Source organism: Macrobrachium nipponense, chromosome 9 (genome assembly GCF_015104395.2).
Source record: "Macrobrachium nipponense isolate FS-2020 chromosome 9, ASM1510439v2, whole genome shotgun sequence".
NCBI lineage: Eukaryota > Metazoa > Arthropoda > Malacostraca > Decapoda > Palaemonidae > Macrobrachium > Macrobrachium nipponense.
In genome coordinates this window covers 58,687,035-58,706,112 of record NC_061110.1, presented here as the reverse complement: position 1 = coordinate 58,706,112, position 19,078 = coordinate 58,687,035, and the positions used below count along the sequence as shown (strand labels likewise).

Below are 19,078 nucleotides of genomic sequence, written 5' to 3'. Positions count from 1 at the left end.
CTATGAGTATCACGCATTTTATAACAGTGCACAAGAATATTTTATCACTGGATGTCTCATCTCGGAACACCATAAAAATATTTAAAATCTGAATTTTATGCTTAGGCAACTCTCAACATTCTCCTCCCAGCTATAGTTTAAGTGCCTTTGAATTCTCGTCCCTAGCAAGTTACTGTGCTTTTATGGATAAACACTTCAATTCTCTCTCTCTCTCTCTCTCTCTCTCTCTCTCTCTCTCTCTCTCTCTCTCTCTCTCTCTCTCTCTCTCTCTCTCTCTCGCAACCCTCAAAGATGTTGTCAAATTTAAATTACCATTATCACTCCTCCATAATTCCATCTGTGAGGAAGGCCTACAGTAGGCTGTTTGGCAATAAGGTTAAACAGTGTTCAGTCATTCTAGATCCCTGGGCCATGGCAAAGGATGCTCTACTACATGACTGGAACAACCTGGAAGCATACGCCTTTTCCCCCCTTTTGCCTAATCCATCAAGCGATCAACAGAGTTATGATCTCCCATAACCTCAGGATGACTGTAGTGGCTTCCTGTTGGCCATACACAGAATGGTTTCCTGATCTCATAACCTTGTTGACCAATGCTCCGAGAGAGATCCACCTGTGGGACTGCCTACTTTGCCAACCACACATTGAAAGGTTTCACCAAGTGGTAGGGTCCCTATCTCTTCATGGGTGGAGACTGTCAAGTATCTCTTGCGAGCGAAAGGCTTTTCTCGCAGAGCAGTGACAGAAATATCAGGGTACCTCAGAAGATCATCTACAGCCATGTATCAAAGAAAATGGGCAGTCTATTCTGATTGGTGTCATCAACGGGGTTTCTCTCCTGTTGGAAATTCTATTCAACAAGTTGTGGACTGCCTTACCTTTCTCCGTAGGGAGACACTTCTTTAAGTTTCAGCCATCAAGTTCCTATGGGATTGGTTCTACATTTAAAAGATGTGGATCTCTCTTCATTGTGGTTAGTTTCTATGCTTCTCAAGATTTTCGAGCAGTCCTGTTCCCCAAGAGATTTCAAACCTCTTAACTGAAATGTGACCATGGTGCTTAGCAGTCTCACTCGATCTCCATATGAACCCTTGCAGTGTTCAACAGACAGTAATTTAACCCTCAAGACAGGTTTCTTACTGGCCTTGGCTTCATCAAAGAGGGTTGGTGAAATACATGGACTCTTTTAATGTTAAACATACAAAGGATTTGAGTTCTGTATCCTTTGAATTTGTCCCAGAATTTTTAGCTAAGACTCAAAATCCCTTTTTTCATGATGACAGATTCGAATTACTGTTATGTACTGTCTTGGCACTGCATAGGTATTTAAAAGGGACCTGACATCCCAGACCTGATTGCCAAAGACTTTGTTAGCACTGTCCGGAACAAGAAAGAAGTGTCCAAGAACACTGTCTTCTTTTGGTTACATGAGGTGATTAAACAAATCTATAGTTATGCTTCACTTTCAGATGCTGACAGTGCATACAAGAACACATGATGTTAGGAGTCTAGGCCTTACCATTGTTTTCAAGAAGAACTTGTCAGTTCACAGGATTTTGAATGCAGGTACCTGGCTTTGCCAAACCACCGTCACATTCTTTTATGTGGGACGATACCCACAGGTCCTTGGACACCGTTTCCTTGCATCTAGTGGTGGCTGCTCAACAAGTTGTGAAGCTCATTCAATGTCCTTGGCGCAACTGTTTGTATCTTACCTAACTTACCTAAGAGATATAATATGAAAGTGAGAGTGCATGAGATGACTGGTCTTTTTCCTTTATCTCTTTTTTTTTTTCCATACTGGCAGGCAGTAGAGAGAATAATTCTGTAATACAGCTATGAGAATGTCAGTTAGGAACAGCATAAATATAAAAGAGAGAGAGAAACAAGACACAGAGAGAGAGAGAGAGAGAGAGAGAGAGAGAGAGAGAATAATTAGTCATAGGAAGAGTCTTGAACAGTAGCCAGAACACGTGCAAAGTTTTAGTCTAAGCACTCCCATAGAAATCTTCACTTGTGACCTGACCTCTACACTCTTGCCGGAAACTCGACTGTTCTGATGACGTCATTAGTTCCTCCCACTAAGGGGGGAATTAAGTCAATCCATCACACCCAAAGGATATCATTAGATAATCTTCAACCAATTAGGCTCACCACCAGGCGGGACAGAAGCTTACCCTCCGCCTCTTCTAGGTGGGAAATTCTCCAGCAGCAAAGGAGAGGACCAGTCAGAAAAAGAGAATTAGAAGAAGAATAGCATGAACTGCCATCCCAGAAAGAAGCCAGGTTTCCCAGAGCTGTAGCGGTCAACAGAAAACTTCATTTTGCGATTCATAGTCTTCATTGTTGAACTTGTAACTGTGACTGTATCATTCTAGTGTGAATGAAGGGAAGAAACTTGCACTGCGTTTCATTTAAACACTCCTGAGGCACTATACCACTAATAATAAATAATTAAGCAAGAAATGATGAAGGGTATAAAATAAACCAAACCAAATAAAGAAGAAAAGAAGTTCAAACAAACAAAAATAAAAACACTACAATTCCATCATATGCTGGAACTGATTAGATGCAGGTGAGCGAGCTTACATTCTATAAAGCTTTATATGTTTGTTCCTACACAGTACACATTCTTGATGGAAGCAAGTCCCATTCCTCTCTTACAAGGGGAAAGAGGAACTGGCAGCAAACAAGATTAGTGGCTGACGTAAGTTTTGTTGTCTCCAACAGTTCTTTACCATCATCAAGACACAATGTAGATATGTAAGTATTTCATAATCTATTAGCCCAGATGTCTGGCTATTCAGTAAATTTTTGCTCAGCAGATCAGCAGCTTATGACTCCTTCCTATACCCTACCTATGGCCAAGAAGTGAACCTAAGTGGTGTGAACCTCCAGTTTGTTTTAAGGCTTTCTTATCCTCCCTCCAAGAGTAATTTTTCCCCACATTAAGACCAAAGTTTGTTCCATATATGAACAAATGACAAATTTTAGATAAATTTGTTTTTATATGTAACAAACCGGTCTTAACGTATAAGGATCATCTCAAGCCACCCATCATTCTTTCCTGGGCTAGAAGGAAACTGGTATGAAGATGCATAATGGGGTTAAAGCAGGTCACGTAGCATCCTCTACTCCCTTATTACCTGATGCCAAATTCCTTGTGTTATTTTTAACCAGAACTCAGCTAGCACCAGAGAATTTATCCCTGTGTTAAGACTGGAGGTTTGTTAGTTATAAAAAATATAAATTGTTTTAAGATTTGTCATTTTCAGGTCATAAGAAATAAGTTTTGTTTTTAAGAATAATGATAATTTTAATGTTTACTTTCTATTTTCCAGTTTGTGTGTCATGCAAAAGAAAATATTAAATATAGCCCAAAGAAGATGTGGTACATTGCCAGTTTGGTTCGTGGCATGAAAATAGATGATGCTATAAATCAACTCAAATTTGTTCATAAGAAAGGAGCAGTTGCAGCAAGAGAAACTCTGGAAGAAGCACAAGCATTAGCCGTTAAAGAACATAATGTAGAATATAAAAGCAATCTGTGGATTTGTAAGTATTAATTTCACTTTTTTCTATCGTATTACACATGCACATACAAGTTACAAAGCTGCTTGATTACTTAAGGCCACCACTAACGTTCAGTTATAAATGCACAGTCGGCCTGTACAGGCATAACTGAAAGTTAATGTGAACAGCTTGCACAGTTTTTTTGCCTGCGCTGTTGGCCTGAGTAAATAGCTCATCTCAGTCGATGATCCTCCTACCAAATGGCTGCACATGAGTGCTGCAATGTTAATGTGGTGAAAGCAACTTTTTGGTTCGGTTCGCTGTTCGTGGACAGGTAACATATACCGATCAAGAACATAGAGCTGGGTTTTATCAAGTTGAAAAGTGTTTTTTTACCTAAATTCATGATATATCAGATTTACTTGTTTTTAGTCATTGATATGGATGTCAGAATAATATGTATTTCTGGGCTCGACCTGTGTCGCCCAGTGAAATGTTCCTATAGCACTCATTTCTAGGTATAAATAAATGCTAAATATACCAGAGAAAAAGCCATATGGAATGCCAGAGTTACTACCTCCGGCTCGCTCACCCTCAAAGGGTGTCGGTATAGCATCAGGGGCGAGTGGAAGCCACTATCACAGATACTTCACCAAATAGATCTCTCCTCTCTCAAAATCCCCCTCTGCTGAGGTGCCGTTACAACGGCTACCTCCCGCTCGCTACCACTACTGCCTCTGCCAAGAACGCCATTCCTTCAATAGCACTGGAAGCGTTAACACGTTTGTTTTTGCTGCAAGGTATTTTGTGATTTTTGGAAGTCATCGTGTCTTCAGACCCTTCAAGAAGCATCTTCATCTAAGTTGAGTATATTATTTGTTGACTTTGAACGCGGTTAGGCAACTACGCATCAAGTATGGTGTTGTTTAATAATGAAGCGTTGGCATGGGAGCCGAGCGTATCGCTGTTCCCGAGTCGGCCTTTTTGGATGCATTGTAGACCGTGTACTTAGTCATCTCAACTTTTTATTGCGGTGTATATTTTACGTTCACCTTTTTTGCACATCACAGTATACGTTACTGTTGTCGTGAAATTTTACCATTTCGCTCTTGATGGGTACCGATAGGTTGGTGTATCACGGTTTGAACCATTACATTATTTAGCCTCTGTAGGGGGTTTCCCTCATTTATCATCAGTCCTTCAGGAGCGATTTGGTTCCCTCACGAGAGTGCAGTGATTTTTTTTTCAATCCTACGTCATGCGCGAGTATTGTATTTAAGGTGACCTAGGCTAGCCTAGCGATACGCCATTTTAGTTTTGGGAGGTAAAGGAAACCCTCATTCATTCGCGGTGCTCATGCATGTAGTGTATGTGGTATTTATTTTATTATATTATAATATTATAATTGCTGATTGTATTTTGATGAGGTTTGGAAGTCCTACACGAATATCTACCTACCCTAGCATACCCGACCAGATCTTGGCTAGGTTTTGGAAGGTAGGCTAGGCGGTTGAGAGTACTTCTCGCTACCCATAGTTGGTACTAGTCCTGGCTAACCTGACCAGACTGACATACGTATTAGTTTTGGAGGGTGATCCATTACTAGAGAGTTCCTCTCTTGTTACGTAATGTAGGTGCTAGGCCTATATTACCTGACCAGGTCGATATATTCGATTTTGGAGGGTTAGGTTAGGCTGTAGAGTGTCCTCTTTCGTGACGAACTAGTAGGCGCCAATCCTAGGCTACCTGACCTGATCGGGGTATCCGATTTTGGAGGGTTAGGCTAGGCTCGTAGATGGGCTTGCCTTTATTCGTCGGTACTTCCAATAATTCCTTATCAATAAATTCTGTAAAGTAGTATAGCCTTGGCCGTTACCTTCCTTAGGGTGTCAGTTGGCCTGCCGTCTTCTGCCCCTTTAGTAGTAGGCTATTTCACGGCTTCTCGGAGGGTGGTAATCACCTGACTGGTTGCTGTTGCCAGGCGATTACTAGTTTACCTTTCTCTTACGGGCTCTTCCTTCCGTTCCAGACTCGTTCCGGCGGTGCTTCGTTAGCCCGCTGACCAAGTAATCCTACCGGTGAACAGCAGCTGGAGCGTCGAGCACAGTTCTGGGGGATTAGTCGGAGGTGGTTAAGGATTAGAAGATTATGTAGTCTCTGTTGGTATGTCTCCGGACCTGTGTTTATTCCAGCGAGGTGTGGTCTACAATCACATTCGCCAGTATGTTATACGCCGGAGTTCTTAGTACCGCTGTTCCCGCCGCTCTGTTTTCTGTATTTATCTGGTGTTATCGCTGCTTCCCCACTCCGGTGGGGGCGGAACTATGCTTAGAGAGTGCATTTCCAATTGACTTGGAATTTCTACTCTACTCCGGTGCGATCAGACTCAGGCTTAGATTTTACCTTGTTTCCCTGTTCTGCTCGTATCAGGCCAACTCCGCCGGTCATAGCTATTGCGATAACGAGATTATGGATTCCGGAGCAGGCGGAGACATTCAGAGCTTTAATGTTAAGAAAAATTTTATTATGTAGTCTCTGTTGGTATGTCTTTGGGCCTGTGTTTATTCCGGCGAGGTTTGGTCTACCATCACATTCGCCATGATGCTATACGCCAGAGTTCTTAGTACCGCTGTTCCCGCCGCTCTGTTTTCCGTATTTCTTTGGTGTTATCACTGCTTCCCCAATCCAGTGGGGGCCGAACTAGGCCTAGAGAATGCGTTTCCAATTGACTTGGAATTGTTACTCTTCTCCGGTGCGATCAGACTCAGGCTTAGGTTTTACCTTGTTCCCCTTTTCTGCTCGTATCAGGCCAACTCCGCTGGTCATAGCTACAGTAGGGCCTCGATAATCGCGGGGGATAGGGCCCAGAACCCCCGTGATAAGTAAATACCCATGTTATCCTGGTACTCCCCCTAAAAATTGCTTTAAACTGCCTACTTTAATAATTAACCCACCCAAGACCACTATTTCAATGTTTATAACTGCCTACTTTAGTTCAAGCACCAAATGTGTCTTCAACTATCACCTTAAACTAAATTCAAGACAGTTTCAAAGTTATTCTTTCCTATCTTCAATTTCCCCTTCATCAGATCAGTAAACAAAAGTATATTACCTAACAATTCCTTTCTATTATCATGATTTGGCTGCTGCACCAAACTAAAAGTACATAGTATACTTTAAAGAGAAAACAGCAAACTACAGAATCTTTTACATATACTACTACTGTATTGATCTGATCACCATAAGAATATTTAAAATCCAAATTTCTTATGTAAGCAACTCAAAACCTCCAGGCATCAGTACTGTAGAAATTTTCCTGTGATGACATATATTCAATCTCTCTCTCTCTCTCTCTCTCTCTCTCTCTCTCTCTCTCTCTCTCTCTCTCTCTCTCTCTCTCTCTCTCAATGAAATATGAAATGAATTAGTGTATCATAAACTTTTATGTACAAAATTAAAAATAATTCCATTAAAAAATTAATTTTTTATAGCAACTAAATTATTTTCCTAATTTCTTTTGGTAATAAGTGTTGATCAGCTGGTTACAGTATTTTGCTGTGTTTATGCATTAATATTACAGTATGGTGCTTTAATTGATACAGTAAATAATTTTTTTTATCATAAATGTACTACTATTCATTCATGAAATATAGTTTGTGCAGCTGCCATATCAGGAAAATAAAGAGGAATTCTTAGATAATATACTTTAGTTTGCAGATATCTCTCTCTCTCTCTCTCTCTCTCTCTCTCTCTCTCTCTCTCTCTCTCTCTCTCTCTCTCTCTCTCTCTCTCTGAACTGAACTGAAACTGTGTATGTACATCTTTAATGAAAAAAACAGCAAAATATCAGTGAAACATTACATATTTCACTTACAGAATCCATTTTTACTGTACTTACTTTTTGATGTAAAAACCACAGTTTCTCTCTCTTTCTCTCAAACAGTATACTACATAGCCTTTAACCCATTGTGGATGGGTACCATACAAATATGTTTGTATAGAGCTTTGTGGTAAAGTCCGGGTAGCATACTTAGAGGCAGTCCCCAGTTATCAGCTGGGGTTCTATTCTCAGCAAGGTGCTGACAAGCGAAAACTGCCATCAACTGAAACTCAGCAATTGTTCATACGCGAACAAACCCTCGGTCTTAATGATAGGATAATTTCTAGCGCCTAGCTGGATCCGGTTAAAAAGCAGATGAAAGCAAGGAATCTTGTGATATCTGGCAACGCATGCGTAGATCGGGTGAAGAGTGGTCAAACGCTGGTCATTTACGCCAGTCTTTTCTTAACCGCCTGGACGAGAGCTTGGTTTTTTCCCTCTCTTGGCCTTTTCCCAGTTCTTTGCCCGTTTTGTTTCCTTTAGTGTGTGTGTGTGTTTTTACCTGGTATCATGGCTCCTTCTGCTCCTTCTCGACATCAGCGTATGTGCCCCGGAGTTCCTGGGTTCCCGTGTTCTCATTTTTTGGCTTCGTCAGAGACAGACCCTCACATCACATGCAGTAGGTGTTGTTCAAATTTTTGTACGATTACGAATCCTTGTACGGAATGCCGGGCATGGAGGAAGTTTTATGGTAAGAGGGAACAATCGGAGAGTCTCTACTCTTCCTACCTGGGAGGGCTTTTCTCCTATTCCCGATGTTTCGTCTTCCGCAGTAGTCAACCCCCATAGTAGCGTTGTCCCTGCATCTCCTTCCTTTTCTTCCATTGATTCGTTGATGGAAGTATCGGGAGGTCGCCAGGGTATTTTTTGTATTGTAGCCCCCTCTTCCTCGGGAGCTTTTTCGGTCCCCTAGAAGGGTGAGGTTTTTTCATCATTCTCTTCTCTTCCAGAGTCAGAGGCGTCCAAAATGGCGGCGATTTGGAAGACGCTTGGGCTAGGGGGTACCCCATCCTTGGGGGGGTTGCTAGCGCATTTTGTGGAGACTCGTACCCTTCCCGGTCCAGCCAGGCCATTCCCCCTCCTCCCGGCCTCGTCTTCGCGGGTGAGAGCAGTCCGCCATCTTGTATTGCTCCGCCGGTGTCTGCCGTCGCTTTGTATCAGAGTGATGCTGCAGCATCAGCCCCATTGATGACGTCATGGGGTCCATCGTGTATTCCTCCACCAGTGGCGTCTCTTTCCCCCTCGCACAGAGGGGAAGCCGTGACGTCACCACCGCTTGTGACATCACTCTCATCGTTGACGTATCTCCCAGTCACCTCCTCCGATCCACCTCACTTATCAGCGACATCATCACTGCTGCCCAGTTCGAAACATCTCCCTTCCTTGTCTTCGGAGCCTTCTCTGGCACATCAGTTCGAGGTCATATGCGAGGCAGTGCTTCAGAGGCTGAACTCTGTATTGGATGTGAAGTTGGCTGCCTTATTGGTTGGGAGGACTGGTAGGAAACGCGTTGCTTCGTTCCCATCTTCCGAGAAGAGTGTGCATAAGAAGCTAGTGCTGTCTTCCTCTCCCTCTTTCCCCTCTACGCCTCGTCGGCATATTAAGCGTTGGAAGGCTAAGGACTTTGCCCTTCCTTCGCCGTTGAGGGAGGAACAGCGCGGACGTGTTCCCGAAAGTGCTGTGGTTTTGGGCAGTGTTAGTGATTTGTGTTCTGCAGAGGTTGCTTCGCCATCGAATCTTTCGTCGCCGTGAAGATCTGAAGGTGCCTGTCAAGAGGTTGAAGGTAGTGAGCACGGATGTGGTGCAGCCAGAGTGTTTGTCTGCCTCTCTAACTGGTGCTTCCAAGACTTCCACTATAAGGGATTCTCCGTCAATCTCGAGTGCTCGAGTTTCCCCCCATCTCACGTACGTGCGGCCGCCACGCCCATGTCTGTTCACTGACATCTGGAGTCACCTGTTGAGGTAAGTGATGTGCCTAGTGTTACAGTGGGTCCGCCTCGGAGGCTGACGCTTGGACCCAGCCCAGGTAGGTTAGTAGGGGTTTCAGGCTGTTTGGCTACTAACCCTTCTGGGAATTTTGGTGAAGAAGGCACGTTAGAAGAGCCTACACATCCTTCTCGTCATTGGTCGTTGGTGCCAGAGCAGGAGGTGGGGAACACGCAGGAGTTTCTGTCTTCCTTTTCGGAAGTTGTTGATCTCATTCATGAGTTCAACCATTTGGAAAGTAGGACTCGGGCTCGGTCGTCTTACACTCCTTCTTGCTTGGAAGCCTTGGTGGGAGCTACTCAGGACCCCAAATCATCTCTTCAGCTGCTGTTGTCAGGGCACGTTCAGTCGGTCGTACAGAAGGTTAACGCCTCTGTTTCTGACCGGGACGGTTCACTTTGCTCGAGAGGCTCTACCAAACTACTACCCCCACCTCTCACAAGACATAGGAAGTACTATGCTACGAGCTCTGCGTTTTTGTTGTCACGCCACCTTAACCCAGACGTCATTCGCCTAAAGCCGGGTTTGACTTTGGAACAGGTGAAGTCAGTGGCTCCGTCCTTGTCTCCGCAAGATGCCTTAGCTTTGGAATCTACGGCGGCCTCCATGTTGCAGACGGTTTCTTGGCTAGACCTTTGGTCTGTGGTGATTGCCAAGATAGCTTCTGACAGGTCCCCTGAAGGGTTGGTGAGTGCTGCCTCGCTTGCCAGTCTTCTAGTCCGGGGCAGGGGGCAAGGCGTTTTCTTATTTGGCTCACCTCAGTGCCAATTTATGGGCTAATCTTCTTCTGGTTAGGAGGGACGCAGCTTTGAACTCGAAGATCTTGTCCACCAGAGAGAAGCGAAGGAACTTCCTGGACATGGGATGAACAGGGATTTGGAAGTATGCGTCCTTCAAGTCTATCGACGGCATGAAGTCGCCTTCCCTCACGGCTGCCAACACGGAGCGCGGGGTCTCCATCTTGAACCGTGTCTTCCAAATGAAGCTATTCAAGGTGGATAAGTCGATCACAGGCCTCCACCTTCCTGACGCCTCGCCTTGGGCACCAAGAAGATGTCACTGTAAAACCCCGGGGACGGATGCACTATTTCCGCTATTGCATCTTTGTCCAGCATTTTATGCACTTCCTCCCGAAGAGCCAAGAACTTCAGAGAATCTGGGGGATACGTCTTCCTGAGCTGCGGCTTGTCTGACAGAGGAGGAGAGAAGTCAAATGGCAACAGGTATCCCACCCGAAGGACATCTACCACCCACTTCTCCGCCCCGTAACTCTGCCACTTGGCCCAATGGCCACCCCGCTTGGCTATGTGCCAAAAATTTTATAATCTAATCTAATCCAATGGCCACCCAGGCACCCCCCACCCATGGCGCAGGAGAGGGAGAGGCGCCCAACCTACCGACGGCCCCTTTGACCTCTGCCCCTGGGGCCTCTTCTTGGTTTAAAAGAACGAGAGCGAAAGGGGCGTTGATCCCGAGACTTGGGCTGTGTTAAACGGGAAGGCCCTGCTGGACCGGGGGAGGAGGAGGGGATGGATGTCTCCGAGGGCGGGACTCTGATTTAGACATGGCTTGGTGCACCAGTCGGTCCTTGGTGTCAGCCCGGTGTCAGTCTATCGCATTTTCGAGTTCTGTCCTTAGAAACAAGAATTGCGACTCCAACAGATCACTGTTCCTCAAGGCCAGCAAAGACTCGGTGTCCAGCGACCTCTCCATCCTAGACAAAGCCACGTCCCTCCTAACCAGAAGAAGATGATAGCGATCTTGTCGCTGGCAATGAAACATCATTGGCACCTGTCAGCTACTCACCTGGCAGGTGTACGAAATGCCATTGCGAATTCTCTATCGGGGACAACTCCACTGGAATCGGAATGGTCTCTGGACGCAAAATCATTCAATTGGATTTGCCTACAGATTCCGGACCTTCAGGTGGACTTGTTCGCCACGGAATCCAACCACAAACTTCCATGTTATGTGGTTCCCACTTTGGATCCTCTAGCTCATGCCACAGATGCGATGTCCATAGACTGGAACAATTGGCAGAAGATTTATCTGTTTCCACCAATAAACCTTTTGATGAAAGTTCTACACAAACTCAGATCTTTCAAAGGGCAGATAGCGTTGGTAGCAGCACCCAACTGGCCGAAGAGCAATTGGTTTCCTCTTCTACTAGAGTTGAAACTCCGGCCCAGAAGGATTCCCAACCCAAAGCTGACTCAGGTGGTACAAACTCAGACTGTGTCAGCTTCCTTAAGAGTTCTGAATGCCCTAACTTTATGGATTTCATGAAGTTTGCGGCACAGAAAAATGCTGATATTGACCCGCTTAACACATTATTTGTGGAATCAGACAAAAGAGAATCGACACTCTGGCAATATGATTCAGCAGTGAGGAAATTAGCCATCTTTCTAAAAGAATCAGGTGCTCAGACAATGACTACAAATCTGGCAATTTCATTTTTTAGAACTGTTCGAAAAAGGTCTAGCCGCTAGTACCATTACTACGACTAAGTCCGCCCCGAAAAAGATTTTTCAGTTTGGCTTTAATATTGACTTACAGATTCATACTTCTCATCTATACCTAGAGCATGTGCTCGGCTGAGACCAGTAAATCGACCTCATACGGTCTCCTGGTTTTTAAATGAAGTACTCAAGTTAGCCTCAGATACTGATAATGAATCGTGCTCTTATATAACCCTTCTAAGGAAAACATTATTTTTACTGAGCCTGGCCTCAGGTGCTAGAATATCAGAACTGTCAGCTCTCTCTAGAGAACCAAATCATATTTATTTCCTCCCGTCAGGAGAAGTTCTACTTTCTCCGGGCCTGAAATTCTTGGCAAAGAATGAAGACCCTCAGAACAGATGATCTCCATGGAAGATTGTCCCTCTTCCACAAGACCCATCATTATGTCCAGTTATTACATTAAAGTCTTATCTTGACAGGACTTCTATTAAGTCTTCAGGTCCTCTTTTTATTAGAGAGAAAGGTGGAACCATTTCCTTAAAAGGCATCAGACAACAAATTCTTTCTTTTATTAAACAAGCTAATCCGGATTCAGTTCCTCAGGTACATGATATCTGAGCAGTAGCTACCTCATATGAACTTTGATTTATCAAAAAGTATACGGGTTGGAAATCCCCGACAGTATTTAAACGCCACTATCTAAAGTCTTTAGAGGCCCTTAAATTTTCTGCAGTGGCTGCAGGAAATGTTGTCTTACCTGATACAGCCTAATTATGTAGTTTGTGAAGTTGGATATTAATTAGCATTCTTTTCACTATTATTACTTTTTGGTACTCCCTCTCACCTACCTGCCTCGCTTGTGTTCCCTCCCTTCTTGCCTCTTTTATCGGACTGGATTGCTTATCGGCCCACTCCCGTACTTATACATAGTCCATTATTCATATAACTGTATATTCATTAAATATGTTGAATTTCCTGGTGATGGTATGAACTTGGCCATATATGTTTATTACACCAGTACTCCTGTTTTGGTTTTTGTTAATCTTAGATCATTAAAATTTGATGATAAGGAAAAGTTTTATTTTTCCTTTTTATATTTATAAATGTTTTAGTCTTATTCTAGATTTCCCAAGCTTGTATGGCTGATTCTCTGTTACTATTTCACTGGGCGACACAGGCCAATCCCAGAAAAGGGATTTTGACAAAGGAAAAATCTATTTCTGGGTGAAGGCCTGTGTCACCCAGTGAACCCATCCCTCTCTTTTCCTTTCACCACCCTTTAGCTGGCCCAAGCTTGGGTGCGTATTCAGGAATGTAGTTCTTGGCAGAAGTAGGGACGAGCGGAGGGGAATCGTTGTAACGGCTCCTCTCTTGGGAGGGATTTTGAGAGAGGAGAGACTATTTGGCTGGAGGTCTGTGGTAGTGGCATCCACTTGCCCCGTTTTTATACCGACACCTGTGAAGGTGATCGATCCAGATGTGGTAACTCTGGCACTTCCATATGGCGTTTTTCTCTGGTATATTTAGCAATTATTTATACCTTGAAATGAGTGCTATAAGGTACATTTCACTGGGCGACACAGGCCTTCACCCAGGAATAGATTTTTCCTTTGTCAAAATCCCTTTTCCACCACCTTCTGTTTGAGAGAGTTTATGGACAAGGGAATTGCTATTACTTATTGGAACCAGTGGTTGTGGTTGGTCAGATTATCATTTCAGTGGAAGGTGTTTTGCAGTCTTCTTCCTCTTTCTCTTTTTTTCTAACCCAGCCCTGCTTATTTTCATTCACCAGTAGAACAGATTTCTGAGTGTACAGGCAGCCACATGTTTTGTGGATGATTTATTTATTGCTTTTTTTTTTTTTTTTTTTTTTTTTTTTTTTTTTTTTTTTTTTTTTTTTTTTAGAAAGCCTTACAATTAGAAATTATTACTTCATTCGCAGACCCTTCATCAACTCAAAGGAACCCAAGAGACTTTTTAGACATAGGCTTCAGGACTGTTTTCTGCCCCCAAGTGCATCTTAACATATTAGAACTGGCAGTGTCTAGGCATGATCATTTACTTTCCACCGAATAAAAATTCAAGTTGATATGATTGTAGGTTTGTTATGAAACATTTGAAGTTTTTACAATAATAGCAAAGTTTTTCATAAACTGATCATCATAATACTTGCCCTGTTCCAAGTCCCATTGTTTTAGGATGTTTTGGAATTTCCTTTTAAAAAATGAAGCCCTCAGTTCCTTCTTACTGATGGATCAAATGTGATCATACACAAGCTGTAACTTAGTTAATGACTTTCTGTTGATTTGTCTTCTTCTGAATGCAATACTTCAGAAGTTATGTGGCTTGGGAAATTTGACTGTGAAGACTGAGGGTTTTCCATGAAAACATTCTTCTTAAAAGTTTTTATTTATTTTTTTTACTTGCTGGCCAATTAAGATCAGTCCCAAGTAGCTTTCATGTAAACTCTCCAGGTCTCAGTCTGCCAGTCTATGGGTTTTAGTAGCTTGGTCATTCTCACTTAGTAATTGAGAATTGTAGTAGATTTGAATTGAAATGTAATTTTTTTAAAACTTATATAAGGTTGCATTTAAGGATTCTTCTGGTTACTTGAAAATTGGAAATCCTCCCAAATATGCTTTGCTGTATTATCTGACTTCCGTTTACGTTATCTTAAGAGGGACTGAAACATATGTGATGAGTTGAGCACAAAAAAGGGTTAAATAAATATTGTAGTGGATTTGTCTGAAAAAATAAAAAAAATTTCATATACATGATCGCATTTTCTATTTGTATGATTTTTTATCTTTTTGACTCAAACTTATACCGTTATAGAGTATTTGCTTATTGCTTCTTTTTAAAAAAATAGTTTTATGACCCATGCCTGAGAATATTGTTTTCCACACAGCTGAATCGTTTGTTACAAAAGGAATGGTTATCAAAGGTATGCGTCGACATGCTCGTCGAAGATTTGGAACTGTCAGATATAGATACTGTCATTATTTTGTTACCCTAGAAGAAGGAGAACCACCTGAGCACTACTATCCTCACACAAGACATCTTACTGGTCCTGAAATGCTTCAGCAGTGGATGGAGGATTTGCGTAAACGGAATATCAAATTTGTAATTTAAAGGATTTCTTATGATTTATACAGTTGTAGTTTGTATATACGTACATACTGGACTTGTAACTTATAAAAGTGCTTGTGATTTTTTCAGTGTTAATTTTGTAAAATATGACAAATAAATGTCAGATTAAATGGGACATTGGTATCCTTATGAATCTTAACCCTTAATGGATGGATACCATCATAAGAGTATCAATAACAGGTTTGGAGTGGTTGGTAGATTAAATCATGGCGAGTATCAATATTACATGCCATCAATTTGTAGGAATAGGGCAGGGAAGAGGTTCCTTCACTTCAATGGCTTATAAATTTACTAATGGCAATTTTTAGACTGGCTCAGCTCAGCTCAGCATTTGTTGGTGTCTCATGAGTCAGTTGTGTTCTTGACTTGAAGGAGGCATGTTGTGCTTCTCTCTCTCACATGACATCTTTTTATATATTTACTCTAAATGTACCCAGGGGTTGGTGTTGGTTATAGTTCTTATCATTTATGATAGTATGTCAGTTGTAACTGTAATTTTGCAAAGAAATATTAGAAAAAATGTGTAATCCCCCCAAAAAGTACTGCATCTTTGATCTCGGTTAATTTATGTAAATATTTTACAACAAATATACTCAGATTTTGTTACTGACTTAGTTTTTATCTGTTATGTTGTTATTTGAGCTGTAATTAGAATTTTAAAAATTAAATAAAATAAAATAAATTATTAGAAAAAACATGTATAGCTTGCTAAAACTTACAATTGCCTTGTTAAAGATGCCCAAAAAGTGGTTGTAAATAGTCACTTTCAATTTCCTGTGGAAGCTATGAGAATTTTTTTTTTTTAATTTTCTTTCATGTGCATTTGGATGTCTTCCCCTTTCCATTTATGTTTTGTTTTTCCTTTTGTTTCCCCTTTACCCCCCATTTATTTTTGTGTTTTGTTTCCTTTTCCCACTTTTTTTCCCTTTCATTTATGTTTTGTTTTTCCCTTTCCCCTTTCCATTTATGTTTTGTTTTTCCCTTTCCCCTTTCCATTTATGTTTTGTTTTTCCCTTTCCCCTTTCCATTTATGTGTTTATTTCTTAAATTGGCCAACCTCAAAGTTTGCCCAGTTTTGGGTGCTGCATATTGTTTTTTCAGCTCGGTTTGTAAAGGTTAAGGGCTGATTAATCCGACTATCAAAATATTTCAGTCACCTGCCTTATTTGTTTGTATTATGTAGTGCTGTTAACAGCTTTGTTAACTATTTCCCCACCCCTTCATTTTGGGACCACCTTGACATGGTGAGGGGGCTCTTGAACCTTGGGAATTTCTTCCTAGGTCCGAACCCAAGAGTCCCATATAACATAATATATTTTCGTGTTAATATCTGTGGACTTTTCCATTTTTGCCAAAATTTTTAAAATCAAATAAAAAAGAAAACATATGATGGCTTAGTGTGGAGTTAAATCTGAAGCTAAATAGTGAGAACTGTGGTAGATCCATCATCTACCCGACAATGTTCGGACCTGTTTTTCAGGTGGAGCTATTCTCTGGAGCTGGACGACGGATCGCAGGGGGAATAGAACTCTTGGCATTCTATCTGGTTTGCCGATAATGTGATTAGGATGGGGATAATTGTATTATCGTATTACTCTTAGTCCTAGCAAGTGGGTTCTGATCACACTTGGGCCATACTAATCATGTTATGATTTGAGTACCCCTTGGCCCCATGATGGAAAAACTCTGGCACAGTTGATGACTATTGGCATGTCACTCCCGAATTTCCTTGGTACTGCCTCAAGCAATGAAAGTGCTATAAATGCTACAAAGGAACACCTGTTCCAAGTGAAGTAGCAGAGCCAGAAAACCAATTATGGTGCATAAGTAAAAAAGAAACAAACAAAAATCAATTGTTAAATTCCGATATCATAACAATGGAAGCATATACAGGCAGTCCCCGGGTTACGACGGGGGTTCCGTTTTTGAGACGCATCGTAAGCCGAAAATCGTCGTAAGCCGGAACATCGTCAAAAATCCTAAGAAGACCTTACTTTTAATGCTTTGGGTGCATTGAAAACTACATAAACTGTATTCTTATGGCATTTTTCATCTAAAAAACCTTCAAATATTGATTATTTTGCATTTTTGGTGTTATATTTCATCTGCCAGATGAGTGTTGTAGGCGCCGTAACCCTGGAACATGTGTCGTAGCCCTGGAACATGCGTTGTAACCCTGGAAATAATGTCTGATGAATATAATTGAAAAGCATCTTAACCTTGGAACGTCGTAAGCCGAGACCGTCGTAACCCGGGGACTGCCTATAATGAACAATAATTCTGAATTAGAGACAATTAATCCTCCCATAAATACAGAAAAATATAAAAATCCCAATAGACAAGCATTGTACATAAAGCAAGGACCAAAAAGAAACAAAAGTTACAGACTTAATCCCACATTGGTACATTTTGATGACGTCTTTGGACCAGATAACTGGTCAAGGTTTCTAGTCCTCAAAACTGACAACAAAATCTCAGCAGCGATACTAGAAAACAAATTACTTAACATATATCCAACACTGAACATGGAATGTAGACACATCAAAGACAATGAATGGCTTATCCAAGTAACCAATAAAAAGTAGTCCACTGCCTTTTTTAGTATAACAGAAATAAACAATATTAAAGTAACAATTACAAGCCATGAAACATTGAATTATGTACAGGGTACAGTCATCCTACCCAACAACGAACAAGAACTTCCTTCAAAACAACTACTGCTAGACTCCTTAAAATTGAGATATAACAATATTCACGATCTAGAAATATACTCAATTTCAAGTAGGAAAGACAAGAATACAAATATCAACATTACAAAAATAAAATTTACAGGCCAAAACCTCTCATTTAACCCTTAAATGCCTATTGGACGTATTATACGTTGACAAAAATTGTCTGTTGGGTGCTTAATTGATGTATGATACGTTGACGCAAAAAATGATTTTTTTAAATATTTGAGGAAAAATAGTTATAGGCCTAGTTGGTGAAAAATTTTAAATCACACGCCTTGAGGGATGCTGGGAGTTCACGGATCAAGCTGTTGTTTTGTTTACAAGCGTTACCCAGGCGCGCATGCGCGAAGTTCTTTCTTCTTGCACTAAAGAGCATAGGCGACACATCTCGGAAATTATTTCGTCTCACATAATTTTTGCACCATTTTATATTAGCGGTTACATAGAGTTTTCTATGAAAATGTGTGCAATTTCATGTAGAATACAACCAAAAACAACCCATGGTTGTAGCACTTATCAGTTTTGAAATATTTTCACATAAATAACGACAAGTGCCAAAATTTCAACCTTCGGTCAACTTTGACTCGACTGAAATGGTCGAAAAATGCAATTGTAAGCTAAAACTCTTACATTCTAGTAATATTCAATCATTTACCTTCATTTTGCAACAAATTGGAAGTGTCTAGCACAATATTTCGGTTTATGATGAATTTTTTAACAAACTTTTTCCCTACATCTGCGCTGTAACTCTGCCGGAAAAAATCGTAAATCCTTTCGTCCGATTGTCGTAATGTTTGCACCGTATTATATTATCCATTACATAAAGTTTTATAAATGAAAATGTGTGCAATTTCATGCAGAATACAACAAAAAAAACCATGGTTGTAGCTTCCATCAGTTTTGAAATATTTTCATATAAATAATGGTAAGTGCCAAAATTTCAAACTTTGGTCAACTTTGACTCGACCGAAATGGTCGAAAAACACAATTGTAAGCTAAAAATCTTATATTCAAGTAATATTCAATCATTTACCTTCATTTTGCAACAAATTGGAAGACTCTAGCACAATATTTCGATTTATGGTGAATTTTTGAAAAACCTTTTCCTTAAGTCCCCGTGGTAACTGCCGAAAAAATCAGAAATTCTTTCATCCAATTGTCGTAATGTTTGCACCATTTTATATTATCCATTACATGAAGTTTTATATATGAAAATGTGTGCAATTTCATGTAGAATACAACCAAAAACAACCCATGGTTGTAGCTTTTATCAGTTTTGAAATATTTTCATGTAAATCAAGATAAGTGCCAAAATTTCAACTTTCAGTCAATTTTGACTCGACCGAAATGGTCGA

General features: G+C 41.2%; 1 protein-coding gene across 1 annotated transcript in view; it reads left to right on the top strand.

The window, feature by feature from the left end:
• The window catches only part of LOC135218535 (large ribosomal subunit protein uL22m-like), a gene marked incomplete at its 5' end in the record, with an annotated part of 70,207 nt that extends 55,101 nt beyond the window's left edge, over positions 1-15,106 (top strand). Inside the window, 2 exon segments of the mRNA XM_064254905.1 lie at positions 3,342-3,555; positions 14,750-15,106. Coding sequence (XP_064110975.1) covers positions 3,342-3,555; positions 14,750-14,973 — 438 coding nt within the window.
• Between the last annotated feature and the right edge of the window lie 3,972 nt (positions 15,107-19,078).